Here is a 22,851-nt window from a genome sequence, read left to right on the forward strand (position 1 = left end):
CACTTTTTATCTCAAAGCGTGGGCTGGTCCCCTTCCGCACAAAATCCCACCCCGCGTCGCTTTGCCTTGTTGCAAGCGAGCTTTACGACAAGGGGAGACCCTCCCTCACTTTTATAGTCTCCGTCCCTCCCCCCCCCCCCCCGCTTTTCCAAGCTAAGCCACGTGGGAGACCCGTCGCTACCTTACAGCCCGGGGGCCCCGCGTCCTGCAATGTTGCAACGTTCTGAGCCCGCCTCGTCTCTCAGTGGGCGCGGCCTAAGCGAGCCACTCAGAGCAAAGGGGCGGGGCCACAGAGAGAGGAGTTTTTAAATCGCGGCTGAGTCGCTGCAGCGAAGCGATCGGCGCTGAGCTTGGCGCGCCCGGAGGAAGGGGAGACCCGGGTCGGGGTGGCTGCTGCTGCTGCTGCTTCTGCTGGAGCAAGGCAGGGTTTTCCTGCCGCGGGGAAGTCTTTGCAGGGTTGTTGTGCCTCGCGCGCACCTGGGCAGCTCCCCCCACCCCATTTGCACTTAAAACTGCAAAACCTCCGAAATCCACGATGCTGAAAAGCTGCGGGAAGAAGCTTCTGCTGTCCCTGGTGGGCTCAATGCTGACCTGCTTCCTGGTGCTTGTGGTGGACCAGCAGAAGGGGCAGGTGCTGAGCCTGGGGGGCGGCGGCGCCGGCCTCCTCCTGCAGCCCTTCGAGGGCTCCCGCGGCGACGCGCCGGGCTTGCGAGCTGCATTGCCCGCGGGGCAGAGCCACCGCGATGTGCGGAGCTTCAGCGCGTACTTCTCCAAGCTGGCCCGGGGGAAGGCGGAGGCGGCCTCGGCGGTGGGAGGCGGCCCGGAGGAAGGGAAGGCGGCCAGGCCGCAGCTGGAGGACATTTCGCCCCAGGATGTCTTCATCGCCGTCAAGACCACCAAGAAGTTCCACAAGTCGAGGCTGGAGCTGTTGCTGGATACGTGGATCTCGCGCAACAAGGACATGGTAAGGGGATGGAGCCGCGGGTGTGTGTCTTCCCACCGCCCAGTTATGGGATGGATGCTGTGCATCTTTTAAATAAGATGACTGTCAACCCCCCCTCCCCGCAAAAAAACCCGATCCCCTGTTGCTGGAAGACTTGCGGTGGTGGTGGATGAATGCACTCTGTGCATGCTCAAGGGTACACTCGGCTTCGAGCATTGCTGGCGGTGCCAAAGCTGAGCTTTGGGACGGGAAATAGGTTTGTGGAAACTCGCTCTTATGGGGGTTCTGTGTTCCCGGGCAGCGTATTTTCCAGGCTGAGCCTAGAACCTGGAAGCAAGTTTGTAGTGGCAAGGAAGCTCCGGGAACCCGCTTCCACGCGCGCAGAGCCCCCCTCAGATGGCTAGCACCCACCCAGAAAGCGCGGTGTGCCTGCAGCGAGCGGGCTGCTGCTGCTGCGCGGTGCCAGCCCGTGCCAACGGCGTGCTAATGAGCAGGAAGGATGCAGGCTGGCGAGTAACTGCAAGCCCAGCGCCTTGATCTGTGCCGTCTCCGCCCTTGCCCCCCAGGGAGGGAAAGTGAGGCACGCTCCTCTGCCACAAGCCCACACAGCCAGCCTCCCTCCCTCCCTCCCTCTCTCTTTTGCTGCCCTCCTATAAATGGTTTCAGTCAAGGGAGGCTTATTTCGCTTGCTTGAGTGGCATACACACACGCACAGAGAGAGAGAGAGAGAGGTTTTCGTTTTGTGGTTTCCATTGTTTCCACGCGTTGCAGTAGGGCAATAGTGCTTGCTTACAAAGAGAGTTGTCTTTCTGAAACTTGACCTGCAATCCCTACTCTGAAATGAGCAGAACTGCTCTGTGGCTGACTCAATGGTGAGAGAAAGGCACTCTGCACATGCTCAAGCGGTCCCTTCCTCCCCGACTAACCCTTTTCAGAGTCTGCTGAAAATCAGGTGCCTCAGGCAAACCCCATGGCTGCCTAAAAACGAAGCTTCCTGACCCCAGAGCCAGACAGTTGGTCCATCGCTGCTTGGGGATGATTGGCAGCAGCGTCCCTCCAGGTTTCAGAAGAGAGATGTTCCCAGCCTTGGTTGCAGACACTGGGGATTGATGCCTGGGGACCTTCTGCATTCCAGTGTGGATGCTCTGTCAGTTGCATTTTCTCCTGCAAAAGGAGGCAATGGGGCAACATAATGTTATCAGTTGAGATTCTCTGATAAATTGAAAAGGGTGTTGGGTAGGGTGAGAGATGCCTTGTTCTCCCTCCAGAGGCTCGTTTGCTCTAGGGCAGTTGCTACAAAGTTGGTCAAGTTGCACACAAACACCCATGTTGGATACCTGTTAGGGCAGACAGGCATGTAAGGTTTGGAAGAGAAGAGGGCTGTTCTCCCAGCAAGAAAGCATTGCACCACACCACTGCAAGCAAATGTTCATGCAATCGCCCCACCTGAGCCTTATGCTCTTCCTGCCACTGTGGTTGTGAATGCTACCCTTAAACTGCTTCGCTAGGAATAAAGTTTTAGCAGCAGCAGCAGATCGAAGTGTCCCCTGTCCAAGTGCAGATCAGATGTGATAATGGCACTTTAGAGACAGTGTGTGTCTCTGCCAGGGCCAGTCCAAGATATTTTGGCCCCTGAGGTGGACCCCAGACTGGCTCCCCCTCTCTCCACCAGAGAAGAAGGGGTGAGGGAAGATCTACAGCGGAATCTGCTGTCCCTGTGGATCCTGCCACCTGAGGTGGTCACCTAACTTGTCTCAGGGGTGGGTCAGCCCTGGTTTCTGCTACATTTTTAAAACCACTTTCAGGCTTGATTGAGGGAATTCTAGGGGACTGTCTGTCGTTCTGTCAAAAGGCACAAGGCACTCTGAAAACAAGGCTTCTCAGCATGAAATGCCAATTCTAAGGGGAATGGTTAACAGTTTGAATCTGGTATCAGACCAGCTTACAAGGTGGAGAGTAGAGGAATTATTATTATTATTATTATTATTATTATTATTATTATTATTATTAGCTTGTGTAGCTGAGCATTCCTGTGACTGTTAGGTTACGAGGAGCTGGCCTTGTGCCCCTTAATGCAGGCTTTGCAACGTGGTGGTGCCGTCCAGATGTTTTGGACCACAGCACCACTCAGCCAAAACATCTGGAAAGGGCCAGGTTGGCAAAGCCTGTCATATACAGTATAGCATCAGTCTCTGCAAGGTATATTTGCAAAGGTTCCCCCTTGGTCTGACTGCCAGAGAGCTGCTTCATTATTTAAATCTGCTCCCTAACAAACAGCAGGCTTTAACGATTCCCTCTTCTCAGGCTCTGGTGCCTGTTTATTCCCTCCTCCCCAAATCTTTCTCTCCCTCTTTCTCTTCTCTGTGTTCTCTCTCTCAGGAAGATTGGAGACTGAGGAGCATGAAATGCAATTTGTGTCGCTGGACTGGGCTTTGTCAGATGTAAAGCAGAGACTTAAGACCAGGCTCATTTGCATAAAGAAAAAGGGAAGGGAGGGGGAAAAAGAATTCTCAGGCTTGTTTTAGAGCCAAGAGGGGGGATGTCTTCAAACACCAAGTGCCCCCCTTTCCCAAACTGTGTCTGGAATTCCAGGATGTCCCCAAAGCAATTGGAGATGAAGAATTGGAAAGTTTCGTGGCTTGAAAAAATAGCATTAAAGTGCTAGTGATTCTCAAAAATTATTATTTATACAACCATCTTAATTTTCAAAATGCGGGTTCTTTTTTTCATTCTGCCCCTGTACACCAGCACAGGATGGGTTTTGTTTTTACAGGTGGGGAAACTAAGGCAAGACAGAGAGAATGACTACCGTAAGCCCATTGCTGATGGTGAATTTTAGCACTGGTTTGATCCACTTTTGTCCTGTGTATCAAATTAGTGCCTGATGTTGCATCTATAGAGATGATAGCCTGGGAACCAGAAGTGTGCATGTAAACTACTTGGTAGCTTGTACATGTCTGCCACAACTCCAGAAAAATCTTACTGCTACCCTATTATTATTATTTTTAAAAAAAACCTGGTGCAAAAGAGACACAGAGGCAGTCACTTGCGCAGCACTTAGAAATCCCCCAGTTTTACAGTTTTCCCCAAACTCAGAGCAGTGCAAAAGCCAAAGGACAGCTGCTTTCTGCTCCAGGTATTATCATGGAGAAGGCAGCTATCATTGACCACAACCCACAGTATCTATGATCTCCCTCTGCTGTTGGAGGCTGGGAATCCCAGGTGAGCAGAAGCAGAGTGCTGTAGCTCCTTCTTTCTGGCTTCCCACAGGGTACTGAGAACAGGATGCTGGCCTTGATGGGCATCTGCTCTGATCTGGCAGGGCTCTCCTTGTGCCCTTCTGCAGGGAGTAGGAATTGGGTCTGTTTGCTTCAAACTGAGGAACGAGCAAAACATCCCTAGGGGTTCAAGCATCTCTAGTAATAACTCCATTAGTCTGTGGCAGCAGTGCCTTGCTACTGATGAGCCATCGGATGCAGCTGGGTACCCGGGTTTTTAGAGCATCCTTCTCTCTCTCTCATAGGCCAATTCTCATGGTCGCTTTGCGTCTTGGCCGCCCAGCAGAGACGCTCCAGCGTGGATCTCTAGCCGCTACGCATGTGTGGGAGCCCGGAGGTGGGCAATGCCCCCAACACCTACCGACAATCCTGGGAAAGGCTGGCCCCCTTTCCCCCTTCACGGATTCAGTCTTTCTTCTGGGTTTTTTTTTGTTCCGCCTTGTTTGTCCTCTCGGCCTTCCCAGAGCCTAGCGGCTCTGCTCTCACGCTGTCTCCCCAGGCAAGCTAACAAAGCCCCTTTTCTCCCGGGGGCTGAGAAAAGACTCTGCAGCCGCTTGTGTGGTGCTTTTCCGTGGGAACGGAGTGGAAGAGCTCGCGGGAGCTCAAAGCGGCCAGGTCAGGTTGCCTAGAGATGTTGTGGGGTGGGGTGGGGTGGGGGTGGCAGGGGGAAGTGGGGCAAAAATCCGCATTGCCTCTTCTTGGAGGGGTGGCTGAGTTACACCTCTCTCCTCCAGTGCTTGAGGTGTAGGCAAACTGAATTTCCCAAAGCCTCTCTTGGGTCAGAGCAGAGAGAGCTAGGAGCGGGAGGGGAATTGGAGCGATGTCCCAACCTCTCAGTGCAGATTTGCATTCTCAGGTTCAAACGCTGAGTGACCTTCAGAATCCTGAAAGTTTTGCATAATACGTTGGCCTCTGGGGAAGACTGTAAACTCGCTTTGCCCACCCTCCAGATTATTTTTTAGGCTACAGCTCCCATTAGCCCCAGGCAGCATGACCAAAATATCCAAAATATCTGGAGGGCACCAGGATGAGGAAAGTGCCGTAAGCCAAAGCTTTGTTCAAAGGAACTCCTTTGATGGATGGCGCTGGGTTGCGAAGGTCAGCAAATCTTGGCCTTGCTACAGTGCAGACTTATACTAGTTTAGGAGTGATTGGCACCATAGTTTTGTGCAGTGCGGGGAACCAGAGCTAGGGACCTCTAATAGAATGATCAGCTGGCTGCCTTGCGAAAATGCCCGGCATTCTTTGGGATAAACCCTTACAGTTAAAACTGGCCTGTATGCTCCACTGATTTGTAGCAGAGATGGGAGCTGACTCTTTGCTCGGAGGTAGCCTAAGTTTGCAACAGTCTTTTCTCTCTGCGCCCCCAATATATGTTCTGTTTTTAAGTGGATCGGGGCTCCCACACTTCCGGATCAGTGCTGATGTGCCACAACAGTAGCAGGTGATGGTCCTTTGCGTATATATCTAAAACTCGAGTGTGTCACTTTGTGAACTGGATCAGACAAGCGGCCAGGCTCACGGGCTCTTCCTCCTCTTTCCTGGAAGAGGTTCAGAAAAGGGAAAGTAAAATGAATCAGGTTGGGGAGCAAACTCCGCTGTGGGGAAGGGTTACAACATTTTGGGCTTCCTGGATGCTGGGGGGAAATGCGCCGAATAAGGGAGGATGGTGGTGGAGGTGCATAGAATGAGGTGTGTCGTGGTGAAAGTGGAGCAGGAGAAGCTTTTCTCTGCATTGGAGGACAACCTGAATGCTGGGAGATTCAGCACAGACCAAAGGAAGTTCTTCACAGAACGCTATGGAATCTGCCAACACCACGCGTAGGGATGGTCGCCCACATGGATGGCTGTAAAAAAGAGGATTAGAGTAATTCATGAAGGATATAATCAGTGGCCATTGGCCATGATTGCATCCTGCCTCCACTGTCCGAGGCTGAATGCCAGTTGCTGGGAATCTCAGGTGGAGAGACATTGTTCTCATTGTGGGCTTCCAAGAGGCACCAAGCAGGGCTACATGGGCCTTTGGCTGGATCCAGCAGCCAAGCTCTTCCTACATCCTTTTCATAGAATCATAGAGTTGGAAGAGACCACAAGGGCCCATCCAGTCCAACCTTTTAACAGTTGATCTCTTGCTAATCATGATGTACCCTCCTTCTTAGGGGGGAAAATTGATAGAGTTGACTGTAGCCATGGGGCCTCTCTTCTCTAGACACCATTTCCTCTTCCTTGTCTTCTCTGTTCCACATTCGCACAGCTTCTCTGTGGCATGGAGGCTTTTACAGGCTTCAAGCAGAGTGGGGAATTCCCACAATCGCATCTTGCAAATGACATGTGGGTGAAATCCCTTTTCATGTTCCGTAATGATGAGGGATGTCTCCCCTGCACTCAAGACACGCTTCAGTTCATGTATGTTGCCATTGTACACACATTCTGCTTCAAAAGTCAACTCTGCCGCCATGAGCGCATATGAAGAGGCTCAATCAAGCCCAGCGTCTTGTTCTCACAGTGGCCAACCAGGTGCCTCAATGGGAAACCAGCAAGCCAGACCTGAGCACAAGAGCTACTCTCCCTTCCTGTGACTTCCAGCAACTGGGATTCAGAAGCATCACTGCCTCTCCCTGGAGGCAGAGCAGGGCAGTCCCAAGACATTTTGGTATCTGAGGCAAACCGCAGAATGGCAGCCCCTTTCCCTCCAGGGATGATGGGGTGAGTGAAGATCTACTTCAGAACATGGAGGGAATGGCTGGCAAAAGGCCCCCCTCTGCAAGGCAGGGAAGGGAAGATCTCCCAGGGTGGAGGAAGAAAGGGAACCTCTCTTTCTGTCCTAGTCTAGTAGCCATTGATAACCTTCTTGATAACCCTCTTGAGTTTGCTCAATCCTCTTCTAAAGTCATCCAATTTGCCTCCTGTGGGAGTGAGTTTCACAGTTCAACTAGGCGTGAAGAAAGAACCTCTCTCATCCTGGATCTTCCAACTTTCATCTTCAATGGATGCCCACGATTTGGAGTTCAAGAGAAGCTTTTCTCTGTCCACTTCCTCCATGCCATGTGTACATCTATAAACTCCCACCCATGTTGCTTCTTGCTTGCCGTTTCTTTGAACCAAGGAGTTCCAAGCGCTGCAACCTTTCTTCACAGGGAAATCTCTCCATGAAGATTGTGTCGATGAAACAGCTTTCCCCCTGGTCTGTCCCAGCTGCTGACTTACACTCTTCTTCAGCTACACTGGCACACTGCCCTACCATGGGGTGTTGGGTGGCATCCTGGCATTGCCCTTTCCGCATTGCCTCCTCTTTAGTGAAGCCAACCAGCCAGGTTGGACTTGGCAAGGCCATGGGGGGGGGAGGGAATCGTGTCAACTTCACTGAAGTTCCTACACTGTCTTGTTTTCAAACTATTGCCATGTTTTCCAGTTCTAATGTGCCTACCTGCCCTTTCCTTGTGTTTGTGTGTAAAGGGAAATTAATGGCGCGTAGATCATGGGGAGCTATTTTGGAGTAGAGACCGAAAAGAAAGGAGAGCTTTAACAGGTGGAAAAAGCCGTTCGCAAATGTTTGAGGGAAAACTGCATGTTTGTTTTCCAAGTATGCACACCGGAAGCAGAAGGTGGGGGAAGTCTGTCTTAAGAGGTTTATCTAAAGCACAAGGTCTTTCTGCCCCCCCCCCCCAAATCAACCTGCCATTTATTAAACATCTCCCTAAAGGTTATCCTTCCTCTTTTAGCTGCATTCAGGCTGTTTGCAAAAGTGGTTGTGAGATGTTAAGATCTAAAACCGAACATCCTTCCTTCCTGTAGTTTTAATGCAGAGAGCAGGCAGCATGTTCAGCTCTTAGCTATGCTTCAGAACCCACAAACGAGCCGAGTGCAGTTGACTTACCCTATTCAAGCAGAAATGAGCAAAATGTATAATTTGGCAAATGAGTCCTCTCTCCATTTGACCTGGCATTCCTAAGAACCAGTTAATTCTCAAATCATGAGAGAAGGGTTTCCTAAATGAGCCTTTTGGGGATGCTGGTTCACAGGGTCTATTTTTAATTGCACATACATAGGTAGGCCAGGAGAATGACCTCGTGGTCTCCCCTGTTGGTTGACACCATCACTGAGCAGGCCTAGACAAGTGAACTTTGCGCCCTTGGTCCTGTTGTGAGAAGAAGAAGAAAAAAGTATTGCAATGAACTTTGTTTTAGGCTTGTAAGTGGTGACTAGCCTGATCGCCTGCATGGTGAGTAAGAATCTCCTCTGGGTGACTAGGCAGTGAGAGCTGTACAAGAGGTTCCTACTTTGGCCAAATACCAATAGCTATTTCCTTCAGATGCTCAGCACATTTGTATTTATTTGATGAAATTTGTATACTGCTTGGTTGTTATAAAACCACGATGGTTTACAAGAAATATGAAAATTATAGATAAAAACAGTTAAAACCAATTTAAAACACTTAAAGGTAATTTCAGTTAACAGTAGAAAAGACTGTTGTGCTGTCTCTTTTTACGTTCTTATGACCAGGAGATGGTGGAGGGCTTGGCAGTAAGCTTGTAATTTACGTTTAGCTTTATGCACTAGACAATAAATAAAAAAGGGGGAGTGGGCAGCTGGGAAAAAGACTTTGGCAAACCCACCCACCATTGTACCCCAATCTGTTTTGAATATATACAATTTTGGCTTTAGGTGTGACCCCACAGAACGTAACCCCCACGTCAATTGAGGGCATTCTGTACTTCCCACAGTGTCTTGCAACAACCATCCAAATATATAGCTAGAGGGCAGCTGTTTAGTTCCAGTAAATCAGCTCTGACTGTGTATGGTTCCCCTTTTACCACCACCCCCGCCGGGGTTTGCTGCCACATAAACTGCTTACGGAAATACCCTCCCAGACACCAAAGCTGCTAATAACTTGAGGGCTTGGTGATGTTTCTAGCAACTCTCAGCAAGCACAGCCAGTGGTCAACCACCACAGTTAGAATAACTTTGTTTCAGATGAGAACCCATAAAGAATTACTGTATGTGGAGGCAGTTGAATCTGACACAATACATGCACAGGGACGAGCGCTTAACACACTGTGTGATTGGATCCTGTCCCTTGTCTTGTGCACAAAGCAACTTTCTGACCCCACACATATCAGTTTCCTGCTCTGCCTCTCTAAACAAAGATTTTGCACTTCTAGTAATGGGATAGCAGGATCAGTTACCTACTGCAACCTCTGTAGAGTGAACCTTTGTTAAAGAGCAGGCTCTGCTTATGGCAAATACACACTCGTTGCACCCAAACTTCCAACAGCTGGAATACTTAACTCCCATTTCTGCAACAAACACCCCAGCCATAATTTACAACTTTACCATTGTGAGCTTATTTCCAACCTGGAGCCCTTGTGATGTTTTGGCCTACACCAGTGTTTCCCATCTGTTTTTGGACTACAACTCCCATCATCCCTAGTTAGCAAGACCAGTGACCAGGGATGATGGGAATTGTAGTCCAAAAGCAGCTGGAGACCCAGGTTTGGGAGACACTGGTCTACAGTGTGTCCATCAATGCTGGCTGGGGCTAATGGCAATCATAGTCCAGAACATCTGGAGGGTGCCAGGTTGGCGAAAGGCTGATCTATCTAGCTGGTAATGAGGATTCACATTTTCTCCCCTTGCTAGCTTCTCTTCTGCATCCCACTGTAAACCAACCCTGGCAGAAGCTCTTCAGGTGATCTATCCCCGAGGGGAAGAGTCCAGTCCGTGGTTTTGGGCTGCTGCTGTTTTTTTGGAAGTGGTTCTTAAGAATTGTGGCCAATTCAGTGTGGAAATACTCTGGAAGCCAGAGGAGAGGGGAGAGGATTGCAATGCCAGGGAGCAGTTGGGGGGAGGGAGGGAGATGAATACAGATGCAAGCTAATCCAAACTTAGCAAATTCCTGCTGAGTCGAAGGATTTGCCTTAACAGGATCACACAAGAAATCGTCTTAGTGTGCAGAGCCGAAGAAGAGAGAGACCTCAGCACCGAGGAAAGCGGGTGGTCTGGGTTTTCTGCCACTTGCAGGCAGCGCCAGCGGCAGATATGGGGCTGCCCCGGGTCCAGTGGTGTGGAAACAAAGCTGGCACAGCCCTGGGATAACCAGCCCTCCTGGCATAATAAGACTTGATCGCTGGAATGGGGTACTGTTCAATCTTTAAGCAGCATTTTTTTTGGACTAGCTTCTCCCTGGCTGCAGTGCCTTGCTTCATCTTCTTTAACCAAGATTCAGGCCTGCAGGGGATCCTGGCTGCCACCCCCAAAGCATGTTTGCGCTACTTAGTCCTAAAATGATCACTTTAGCTGTAGCTCAGCAGAAAAACCACCTGCTTTGCACGATTCAATAGCCAGCCTCTCCAGTTAGGGCTGGGGAAGACTCCCCACCTGTAATCCTGGAGAGCTGCTGCCGGTCAATGTGGGCAATGCTGAGCTATAGATGCAACCAGCTGTCTGATCCAGCAAAAGGCAGCCTTATTGGTTCCTATCAAGAAGGGCCCATAGCTTAGGGTGTAGAGCACCTGATTTGCATGCAGGAAATCCCTGGCATCTCCTATCGGGTTGGGAATGTCCCCTGCCTGAAACCCTGGCTGTCAGTCAGTGTGGTCACAACTGAGATTGGTGGGCCCTTGGTTCGTCCTTTGGTGGCAAGAGCAGCCTTTAGAAGCCATGAGAGCTTGAGATTTTGCTTTTGTGTGCATTGAAGTAATTCAGTCCCACATCCTATGCTCATCTAGACACGTGATGGAATACAAGTGCACACACACACACACACACACACACACACAAATGTGTGTGCACACCCGGCCATCATGACTGACCTGCTCCATGTTCTCTTTTGCAGAACGGTTAAATAATTGCCTCTTGCCCTCTCCTGACTTCCTCTCTCCGCAAGCCATGCATTTGCCTCCGGGACAGCGCATTCCTAAGCAGCTGCGGCTCCCAAATTTTCATAGCGCCTTGGCTGGAGTCCCTGCCCTGGGGGTTAATAGCTGGCTAGGGTGCGTGCCATGCGCTCCACACATGCCCCACAAAGCCCGGTGCGCTTCTGTGTACAGATGAAACAGGGCTGTGTTTACTGTTTACACTCCAAACACAGGTGTGGGCCCTGCCCGACCGGATCCAGTGACCCGGTGCTCCCAGCCAGTTCTGGCCACTTTGCTGCCACAGAGTGGGAAGCTAGCTTGGGAAGGACTTTTCAGTGGGAGCCCAGGTCCTGTCTCCCTACGGTCCTAGGCCTGGGGGGCGGAGTGGGGGGTGCTGAGTGCCAGCGATTCCAGCTAAATTTAGGAGTGGGAGATTCCTGGGGCTGTGCCCCCACCCTCATTCCATGATAATGGAGACTTTGCATAGATTGCACCTCCCTTTTGCACAGCTCCAAGCCTGGCCTGCTTAAAGGTGTGGGGGTGGGGAGAGATAGGAGATCTGGGCAGGCCAAGCGAAGGGCTGCTTTGCACAGTGCAGAGTTAACCCTATGGAGTCCTGCTTGGACAACTTTAAGAAGGGGGAACCTTTTCCAACCTGTGGTGGAACTGCCCACCAGTATTCAAATTCTGGACTACAGTTTGTCAGGAAATGAGCAAAATGCTCAAGAATCCCAGTCCAACTTCATAGAACTGTAGCGTTGGGAGGCACCCCAAAGGCCATCTAGTCCAACCCCCTGCAATGCAGAAATCTCAACTAGAGCACCCATGGCAAATGGATTTGTTTAGTAAGTCTATGGGATGATCAGCCGAAAGCTTTGAGCCCTCAGGAACTGTTGAGATGGATGCTGGCAGTTGCCAGAACTTCAGTTACCCCCAAATGGAAAACCTTCCTGGATTTGTGACTTTTGCTTTGTTGTGAAAATATGTGGAGTTTAGCATTAGCTGGAAAACAACAACTCATAAATGACATGTTGCCAAAAGTTCGGAGGACCTGGAAAAAATATTATGGGATTTAATTTTTGTAGCTGTTCTGTTTCTATTGTATTAATTGGTTGGTTTTCTTTTGTTTCAAAGTGGAGGGGTTAGACACATCCATGGGAGAGAAGGCTACCAGTGGCTACTGGTCACATTCCCACTGGCCAATCTATAGTTCAATGTTGCCTACACAGACTGGCAGCAGCTCTCCAGGGTTTCAGGAGGTCCCTACCTGGGTATTGAACCCGGGACCTTTTGCATGTGCAGAGCAGGTGCTGGACTGCTAAGCTGCAAGTTTGTTCACCTTGGTTGGCTTGCCACAGTCTCCCCTTCCAGGCTGGCTTCCCGGCCCAGTTCTCCCATTGCCTTCATGCTTTGCCAGCACCCTATCCATGGGGGTCGGGGGGGGGGTTTGATCTGTGCAGAGTGTCAGCGCTGCTAATCGGCTGCCCCAGGCAATGTGGCATTTCCATTCAAGGCTCCATAATAGCTCTTGAAACCAAAGTCCTGGAGAGGCATCTGTGGAGTGCGGGAGAGATGTGGGGGCATCTAATTGCACAAGGCCCTTCATTGTCCTGCATTGGGAGGGGGGGTTATTAAACATAATAGCACTTAAAATTGCAGAGGGTCTTCCAGCTTCTCAAGAGCAGAGGAGCAGAAAGAGAGGCAGGCAAGGATCAGGGCCACCTGTGTCTCTCTAGCAATGCCTTGCCAACCCCATGGCTCAAGATCAAATCCTGAGCCCTTCCCCTCTCCAAGGGCCTGTCAGGGGTTGCAAAAGGGTTTTGCATTTTGCAAAGAGAAACACGCTGCTCCAAAACGGATGTCTGCGTCAGCCTGTTTTGTACACAAGGGCTGGGTTCGAGTTCTGTCTTTTCAGTAAACAATAAGCCAAACAGAAGCTTTGTTCCTCCAGCTGCTGATGTCTTCCTCTCCCTCCCCCCCCCCTTTTCTTGGCACCAGGGACTTTACCAGCTGTCCGGGAGAGAGACTGCAAAAGGGACTAGAACTATCCAGCCCAACAGGTCCGCCCATCCAGTGGGAATTTCAAAAGTGCAGGCATTCATGTAGAAATATCTGCTTGGAGCCATTTGGGGCTTAAATCTGCAGCCACTCGTGATTAGTGCTAAAGGTGTTAGCAGGGGTGGGGATAATCTTTGGGAAGAATAATTATGGGAGAAGTCCAGACTTTTCTTTTATGCAGGACTGCACAAATCAGAAGATCCTATCTTGCTTCATCATTTTTTTATTTTTAAAGTGGTTATTGTGGAACCAATTTCACTGGTGGAAAAGCTGCTTTCAGGCATGTGTGGGTAATTGTGGGGTACACAACTGAGGGAGTTAGTGGGGGTGCCTTGGTCTGAGGTTGCGGGAGGTCAAAGACCCATTACAATTTCTGCAGCAGGGTCTAGGGCTGGTATTTTCCCAACCATGAGGTCTAGAAACTTTTGTCTGTTAAAAACCAAAGCAGATTCTCCGAGTGCCAAGTCCTTTGCCAGACCCTCTTCAAATTTGTGTCAAGCGTCACATCAGGGAAATGGTTCTTCTCGGACCTCGAGCACAGAAACCACAGGTGTACAGAGTAAAGACAGCAGGCAATTTTGAGCCCCTGGCACTGATAATCTAGTTGGGAAGCGCGTTCTGCTCCTCCAGAAATCAAAATGGGGTGTGCGAGAGAGACTGTGCGTAATGCAGTTCTGCAGAAAGGCAGGCCATGGGGTTAATTTCATCACACCAAATTGCTTCAGTTCCTTAAACTGAGATTGCTGCCTCTGCAGAAGTGGGCGATGAGGGGGAAGATTTCTGCAATCGCAAGCTTGTCACATGGCTTGATAAATCTTGCGCGTGTGTTCTGCCTTCCTGTAGATACTTTCGTTGGCTGCTGTGAAATGTGACCGCAAATGGCAAGAAGAGGAAAATTCCGCCCCCTACCCACTCGCTGCTCCCTGCTAGGAGGGGTGGGGGTGCCCTTTGCCAATCCGCTTGGGGGACCTTTTCTCTACTTGCAGCTTCTTGGCCTTTGCCTCTGCCAGGAAAGGGAAATGAATCACAAACCAAAAGAGAAATGGGACCAGTACGAGGGCAGGAGGAGAGGGAGAGGAACAGGCTCTCATTGCTCAGCTGGGTCTACGTAAGTGATTCTCCTGCCTACCTAGTGGCAGAGCTGGTAGAGCTGTGGTCCTGCAGCTGCTGTCTGCCAGACACAACTGAGGCAGTCCCAAGTATACCTGAAGGAGCATCTCCACCCCCATCATTCAGCTCAGACACTGAGGTCCAGCTCCAAGGGCCTTCTGGCAGTTCCCTCACTGCGAGAAGTGAGGTTACAGGGAACGAGGCAGAGGGCCTTCTCGGTAGTGGCGCCCCCCTTGTGGAACACCCTCCCACCAGATGTCAAGGAAATAAACAACTCTCTGACTTTTAGAAGACATCTGAAGTCAGCCCTGTTTAGGGAAGTTTTTAATGTTTGATGTCTTGTCAAGTTTTTAATACTCTGTTGGGAGCCACCCAGAGTGGCTGGGGAAAAACCCAGCCAGATGGGCGGGGTATAAATAACAAATTATTATTATAAGTAAAGGACCGGTTGATCATCCAACCAACCTTGTCCCGGGGTTAACAAAGGACACTTCTGCACGGCAGTTGATTGAGGGCAGCTGAGGGCAGCATCTATAAGTTGTCTGCCCCCACCCCATGCCATTCTCTTCTCCCTGCCCACTTTTAATATGGATTTACTATTTGTTGGGGGGTGGGGGTGGGGGTGTTAACTTACTGGTTTTTCTGCAGAAATGACAGATCTGGATTAAATGAGGAAATAAAAGGCACTTTGATGCGGGTGACATTTGCAAGAAAATGTGCATCCATGAGAAGCCCTCGGGTCCAGGGTAAACTGGCAAATGGATGTTCCCTCTTGATGCTTCTGGTCCTGTTCATGCAGATCCATGCACCCATTGCAGGCGCATCAGCGCACTAGGAAGACTATAGCCTGCCGTTTCAGCAGGCAAGCCTTTTTACAAGTGTGGTGTGGTAGAACACCATATGGGAGACGGGGCAAAGTGTTGTCTTTGCCTCTTTCTGGCCCTGCTCTGAGCTCTCTTCCAATTCTTTTGCCTGGCTTGATTGTGTCCTTGAACTAGTGCCCCTTGTTTGCCTGGGTGACGAGAGTGAGAGAGACTGTAGAAACCTTTGTGACTTTTGCATGGCTGCTGCATGAAAATATTCATTCAGTAGCACCTTAAAGACCAACTAAGTTTTTATTTTGGTATGAGCTTTCGTGTGCATGCACACTTCTTCAGATACAGTACTGTATCTGAAGAAGTGTGCATGCACATGAAAGCTTATACCAAAATAAAAACTTAGTTGGTCTTTAAAGGTGCTACTGAAGGAATATTTTTTATTTTGCTTCGACTCAGACCAACACGGCTACCTACCTGCTGCATGAAAGTTAGACATGCATCCATTGCTCTGCCAGTTTTGCTTCAGGTCTTGGCCACAACCGGCACACAGCCCCCCCAAGAGTTGCCCCACAAGCAAACACCAGCCCTTGGGCTGAAGGAAGGTTCCCCCTTCCTGGGCCGCTCCCTCCTGTTGCAGAGAAGATCCAGGCAGAGGAGAACTTTGTGCATGGACAGCAGCGGAGGTGGAGCTCTTTGGCATGGGGACATGGGGGCTCAAAGCATGTGAGAGAGGCCCATTGCTTTACCCGGCCAGGGATTGACCACCGTGTTTTATTTTATATATTTTATAAAAATGCTTGGTGGTGGAAAAAGCTCAAAGCAGAGGTTGGAGCAAAGGAACAAAAAGCTTGACGGTTTCTGCTGCTTTAAGAGAGCGAAGGGTCTGTGGAGCCTGGCATCTCCCTTCAGGTCTGCTGCCCCCCTGGAGTCAGGCTGGCTCTAAAGCAGTATTGTCCAGGGCTTTCTTCTTGTGGGTGTCTGCTATTGTTCCTCCGGGCTCTTTTCTTTTTTTGCATCCTGTGTTTCTTTAAATTGGAGCCTTCAGAAACAATGAAGTTTCCTGCGTGTCCCCAGGCCAGGGTCCTCAGACAATGCCGCCCACTGAGTAAGCACCAGAGAGGAAAGAGAAACCCTTTTTCTTAAGCTTTAAAAGCTCGCTTGGGGTGGGGAGGGGAGAGCAGCAGCCACAGCCGCCAAGAGGTGCTTGGATTCATGGATGGGAGTTGGATAGAAATATACATTGCTTGTTGTTTAGTCGTTTAGTCGTGTCCGACTCTTCGTGACCCCATGGGCCATAGCACGCCAGGCACTCCTGTCTTCCACTGCCTCCCGCAGTTTGGTCAAACTCAGAAATATACAGTAAAGGTAAAGGGGCCCCTGACCATCAGGTCCAGTCGTGTCCGACTCTGGGGTTGCGGCGCTCATCTCGCTCTATAGGCCGAGGGAGCCAGCGTTTGTCCGCAGACAGCTTCCGGGTCATGTGGCCAGCATGACAAAGCTGCTTCTGGCGAACCAGAGCAGCACACGGAAACGCTGTTTACCTTCCCGCTGTAGTGGTCCCTATTTATCTACTTGCACTTGAGGTGCTTTCGAACTGCTAGGTGGGCAGGAGCTGGGACCGAGCAATGGGAGCTTACCCCGTTGCAGGGATTCGAACTGCCGACCTTCTAATCAGCAAGCCCTAGGCTCAGTGGTTTAACCCACAGCGCCACTTGGGTCCATTAAAGAAACTTAAATTTAACTTTTTATTTGGTGGGGAGGCTGTAGCTCAGTGGTGGAGCATTTGCTCTGCAAGCAGGAGGTCCCAGCTTCAATTCCTGGGGACTGTCCCCTGCCTGACACCCTGGACAACTGCTGCCGGCCACTGCTGGCAATACTGAGCTGGCTGGACCAAGAACCCAGGCAGTATCCTGTGTCCTTTTAAGTGCATGCTTCAAAATGCATGTGCATCATCCAGGTATATTTGTTCAAGTGCTTGGATTCGCTGCAGCCAACCCCCCCGCTGGATTTGTTGCTTCATAAAGTATAACCGGCTCTCGTAAGCATGCCAGGGCCGGCTGCCTCTTGCATTTCAGTCCAATTGCACAATGTTGTCATCTCCCCATCTTCGGGACAACAAAGGAGGCCAGGTTAGTTTTACCTGCGGCCTTTAGGATCACCTGCCTGTGTGTAATGGCTCAGCTGTAAGAAACACAAGTAAACGATGTGTAAAAGAGTGGGTGACATTGAGAGAGACACAGAGAGAGCAATTGTTCAGATTTTAATTGAATTTCCTGGCTGGGTTCCTACTGAGCAGCAGGAAGGGGCTGGATCGGAGAGGGTGGGAGGCAGGGAGCCTGCAGAGACAAGATTGTTCTCGGAGGTGACACTGAGGGCTGTGGACAGGCTGTACCCTTCCTGTCCAGGCAGTGGGGGAGCCAAGCAGGGAGGCTGCTGCAACTCTCCAGCGCTGGCTTCCAAAGCCTTGCAGGGTCTCTTCCTGTTGCAAGAACTCAACACAGGGTCCTCTGCTTCCCAGGACGGTGGCTGCATTGCCTCACTGGACTCTCCCAGGGTGCAAGTTCAGTGCTGCTTGTGGCATGTTCAGGATGAACTGTTCTGAAGCAGTCCAGTAAAAAAAAAGAGAGGCAAAAAATAATAATCTCCTCCTGGTCTTTTTATAGCAGCACGAGGATTAGCTAAGGGGCTATTTTGGGAGCAGGCTAACGAAGAAACAGTCGCTGGAGACGGCACATGCCTGATCTAACCATGTAAACATTTCCCTGTTTTTTTCAATGAAGTTCCCAGTAAAGGCTCACAAGCTGATGCCGATCTCTGATCTCCTCTTCCCTGCTGCTGTTTCTGCTTTCCCCATCCATGTTCCACATTTGGGGTGTGTATTTAACCCCCCCCAATGTTGAAAGAATGTGCAGGACGGGTGGTGGGGTGATGGTGCCTCTGCCGCCTAGCCCTGCTTTGCCACTAACCCACACATTCAGTGGACATCAGGTGCCACGTCATACCCTTCCCACATGCTTCTGTGGTGGTTGTTTTTTTGGGGGGGGGAAGCCAGGCTTCAAAGTGTCTTCTCCCCCTCCCCCTGGTACCGATGGGGAAAGCAGAGTCTGCATTGCCCCCCAGCAAAATCGGCTCCTGAGTTATTACTAGCTCTTGTAGCCAATAAGGACTAGAACCTTAGTTTTTTTTAAAAAAAAGGAAAAGAAAAGAGGAAAAGAAGAAGAATTAGAGTGAGACAGGAGGGCAAATTCTGTACCGACAATTACCAAATTCCACTCCTGTGGGACACACGAATTGATACATGCCACTCCTGCAGACAAGCTACTGGTTTCCAAGTAGGATGAAAAGGCACCATCCTATCTTCCTAAAATGTGGATCTGTTCCTTGGAAGTCTCTTTTACCTTCACCAACAAGTCCTGCCACACCCCAAATCCGTTTGAGTGTGCACTCATCAGGACTAGAATGTTGCTTTTAAAAGACAATAGAACTGACAGTTGCAATGGTCAGGGTGCTGAATTCTGTCTGGCTCAGGCCCATTTGCACCCCCCCCCTTGTCTCCATGTCTGGGGTGGGGGTGGGGAGTGTATGTTCTCCCCACCCTCCTGATGAAACCAAGTTGCTTGAACGCTGCCTCTCCTTCCCCCCCTCCCTCAGCCCAACCCTGTTAACCAGCCCAGCTGTATGCTAATGGAGAGCAAACACCATTTCAGCCTCCAGCTTGCATTAAGTTGGCTGCAAGAATCTATTGTTAACCAGCCCACTGCTTTCCTACCCCCTGCCAGCTACATTCTTCAAATGGGGGGGGGGAGAGAGAGAGAGACCACAAAGCAAGCTGGAGTGAATGATGTTTGGGCCCAGGCTGACAGCTCAGATTGTCCTCCCCATCTCCTTTTGTGTGCCTCCCTCTGTTTGCTTTTAACTAATTTTTTGTGTGTGGGGGTGCATCTGGCTGCTGTTTCTTCCTTCCCTCCCTCCCTCCCTTTTCTGCCCTTTGTTTTGTGTTGCTCTGAATTATTTGAGATTCCCCCTCTCTTCCCCGCCCCTCCCAGCAGGCTGCACACACAGACAGGCAACAGATGCCAGGAATTACCTGTGTCAATAAGGAAGTGCAGCCAGGCAGGTGGCGGGGCTCAGAAGGCGGGGCAGGGCCTGCTCCCTCCCTTGGCTCAGGTTCACCTGGCAGTTGGAGGAGGTGAATCAGTTGCAGGCAAGGGGGGGGGGGCTGTTTTGTAGTTCTTGTTCTCCATCATGCTCAGGGGACGGGTGTGGCAAATTCTCGCAGTATGGAGAGGGGCATCAGGGCAGGACTTTGGGGGTGGGGGCCGGGGTAGAATGAGCAGCCTGCCAGCCTCATAAATGCAGCACATTTTGAGGGGTGAAGGAATGTACATTCCCATCCAGGCTGCATTTACAGAGCAGTTTACAGTCATACCTCGGTTTAAGTACGCCTCGGTTTGAGTATTTTCAGTTTAAGTACTCCGCGGACCTGTCTGGAATGGATTAATCCACTTTCCATTACTTTCAATGGGAAAGTTCACTTCAGGTTAAGTTCGCTTCAGGTTAAGTACAGACTTCCGGAACCAATTGTGTTTGTAAACCGAGGTACCACTGTATATATGAAGATATATATATTTAAAGCTCCTAAGATTTCCGCATGTGTCTTTCTTTCTTTCTTTCTCTCTTTCTCTCTCTCTCTCTCTCTCTCTCTCACCTCTCGACTGTAAATTCGCGCACCGTGTCTGAGCTTTCGCGTGGCGTATATTTTGAGGGGGGAGGAATGAAGGAATTCCTATGCCCCACAAATAACCCAGAGATGAATTTTAAATAAAAGCACACATTCTACTCATGTAAAAACACGCTGATTCCTGGAGTGTCCGCAGGCCGGATTGAGAAGGCGATTGGGCTGCATCCGGCCCCCAGGCCTTAGGTTGCCTACCCCCGGCTTGGACTCTGCTATTGCGACAGGTGCTCTTAGTATGCAGATGTATTAATTGAGAATGTTTCTGGGATAGCTCAGTTAGTGGAGCATGAGATTCTTCATCTCAAGGTTGTGGGTTCAAGCCCCACCCTGGGCAAAAGATTCCTGCATTGCAGGGGGTGGACTAGATTGGCCCTTGTGCTCCCTTCCAACTCTACAATTCTGTGGATACCAGTTGCTCAAAGCTGCAGAAGGCAAGAACGCTCTTGTGCAGGCATCTGGTCGGCCTCTGTGAGAACAGGATGCTGGACTAGATGGGCCATTGGCCTGACTCAGAGGTTGTTCCTATGTCCTAATGTGCTCAGACTGGAAGGGCGCAAGAGGTGGTGGTTGGAGGAGCTATGCTGAACAGGTTATGTGTGAGACACACAAGACTGAAGGGCACTTCATGAACATGGTTGGAGGCTGGGGGTGGGTGGGGTGTTTGCATTCTCCTCTGTTACATTTAAGATCACTTACCCCCATTTAGCCTCCTGACAGTACATGGTTTCTCTCCCCCCACCCCAAGCCAACAGCAGGAATGAGAGAATTCCAAAAAGTTGATTGCCATTGTCTTGAAACCTCAGGGCAACCAACGCCCTACACAAAAGGGGGAAGTGAGCTCAGGCAAATATTTCTCTTGCCTGAACTGCATTTTTATAGCCGGGGAGATGTTAGAAAATCTGGGTGCATTCATCACATCCAAATCCACTGGACAGAGTAATCTTTTTATTTCTAGTTATACAATCCAACCTCGCTGCAAACTTGCATGTTGGTGTTTTGCAGATTAGATTAGGTGGCACCAATTTCCAGCAAGGTGGGACATAGTTGTTTGCACAATGTTAGCTAGAAAGGTTTGGGGGCATTCAAAAGTTCAGATAAAACTTTATTATTATTATTATTATTATTATTATTATTAAAAATAATCTTCCTTTCTCTTTTAGACATTTATCTTCACGGATGGTGAGGACGAAGAACTGAAGAAGAGGACAGGTGAGCTGTCTGAATGCATTTTGGCAGATGGGGAAGGGAGCTTCTTAAATATCGCTTCATCTGGAGGCTGTTCATGGGAGGGTGAAGGAAGAGGAATAAAGATAACCTCCTGCTCATTAACCCTCTGGAGTTGCTGGGGGGGAGAGAGGGGGGGGACTCAGCTATTTATTAAGCCGCCCTTCCCCTGCCCTTGGGAGACTGGATCAGATCAGTCTATTCTTATGCTAATGCCTCTATTCATGATTCTGCTCAAGACATCCCAGAGAGTAACAGGTGGCAGCTGATGGGAAAATGCTGGTTGAATAGGCAGATGAGAGCCTCTCCTTAGCATTCCCCCAGCCCAACATGTTTGCATGTAAGGCTTTCTCCCCCTCTCTGAGTTAACACTCAATGGAGTGAAACAGCTAGCAGCCTTTAGATGCAGCCAGTAATCCCTTCTTCCCTGACATTTGTTTATCTGAAGAATTTTTTATCCTGCTCTTCAGCCAGAAAAAAGGCTCCCAGAGCAATGTAAAAATTACTAAAAGGGAAGAAAGGGGGGGAGAGAGAAAGGCAGGCTTCCAGTCAAAAATAAAATAAAAGCATGGCGCAAAAAGAAAGTGGATGGGAGGGAGGAGGAGACAAACAAACTCAAGTTCCGAGTTGCAGGTTCTTCTAGCGACCTGCTGGGGTGGGAAGTATGAGGGGGAGAAGGTTTTAAAAGCTGCTTGTTTTCTCACATGGAGGCCCATGTTTGCATCATAGAATTGTAGAATTGGAAGGGACCCTGAGGGTCATCTAGTCCAAACCCCTGCAGTGCAGGAATATGAAATGAGCCCAGCATCTGGTACCTGAAAAAGCAGCAAGATGCTTGGCATGCAGGAAAGGTTCAATCCCCAGTACACCTGGTTAAAAAGGATCCAGTAACAGGGCAGAGCTGGCAATGAACCAGCAGTTAGATTCAGCAGAAAACAACTTTGTATGTTAGTAGGGTTGTGGCTGTGCTCTTGTGATGCATTTTGTTGACATATTTATATTTCCAAGCAAGGCACAAACTTGTCAGGCGAGCCATGTCCTTCCATTCATTCTCCCTCCTCTCTCCTTCAGGGAATGTCATCAACACCAATTGCTCCGCTGCCCACAGCCGCCAAGCCCTGTCCTGCAAGATGGCCGTGGAATACGACAAGTTCATCGAATCTGGGAGAAAGTAAGTGCAGGGAGTGGGCCGTGGGGGAAAGGCAACTCCTTTAAGCCAGTGTAAGGAGGGGCAATGTAGAGGGTGTGCTCTGCAGGCTGATGAGGCATCTCCAACTAGTCCTATAGCTCAGGTGCAGAGCAGCAGGTCCTGGGTTCAAACTCCGACATTTCCAGGTGAGAATGGGAATTGTCCTCTGGGACCAATGGGCTGACTCTGTATATGGCAGCTTCCTACATCTTGCCTTGAATCATAGAATTTTAAAGTTGGAAGGGACCACGAGGGTCATCTTAGTCCAACCCTCTGCAATGCTGGACTTTTTTTTGCACGGTGTGGGACTTCAACCCATAACTCTGAGAAGAGCCTCATGCTCTACTAATGGAGCTATTCCTCATCTTGTTGCCCTCCATAAGCTCCAAGCCAACCAGCATGGCCCAATGGTCAGGGATAATGGGAGTTGTAGGCTTCCATTTGGAGGACACTAGATTTTGGGAAGACTGGACAGTCCTGAGCCAGATGGACCAGTGGTCTGACTCTGAATACAGCAGTTTCCTAAGGGGTTAATTCTTTCTGAAATTGCCCAACTGAATGTAATGTGTAAGCTTTTTAGGGTAGGTGGATCACAGCCTCGGTTGTAGCAAAATTTTATTGCATCATTGATAGGTC

The 22,851-nt window shown here is 49.9% G+C and overlaps 1 protein-coding gene across 1 annotated transcript in view; it reads left to right on the forward strand.

Moving 5' to 3' along the window:
- Positions 1-320: 320 nt before the first annotated feature.
- Positions 321-22,851, forward strand: part of LFNG (LFNG O-fucosylpeptide 3-beta-N-acetylglucosaminyltransferase) — a 29,422-nt gene continuing 6,891 nt past the window's right edge. Inside the window, exons 1-3 of the mRNA XM_035131304.2 lie at positions 321-964; positions 20,963-21,011; positions 22,098-22,197. Of these exons, the coding sequence (XP_034987195.1) occupies positions 536-964; positions 20,963-21,011; positions 22,098-22,197 (578 nt within the window). The 5' untranslated portion in view covers positions 321-535. The remainder of the gene's footprint in view (positions 965-20,962; positions 21,012-22,097; positions 22,198-22,851) is intronic.

Source organism: Zootoca vivipara, chromosome 14 (genome assembly GCF_963506605.1).
Source record: "Zootoca vivipara chromosome 14, rZooViv1.1, whole genome shotgun sequence".
Taxonomy (NCBI): domain Eukaryota; kingdom Metazoa; phylum Chordata; class Lepidosauria; order Squamata; family Lacertidae; genus Zootoca; species Zootoca vivipara.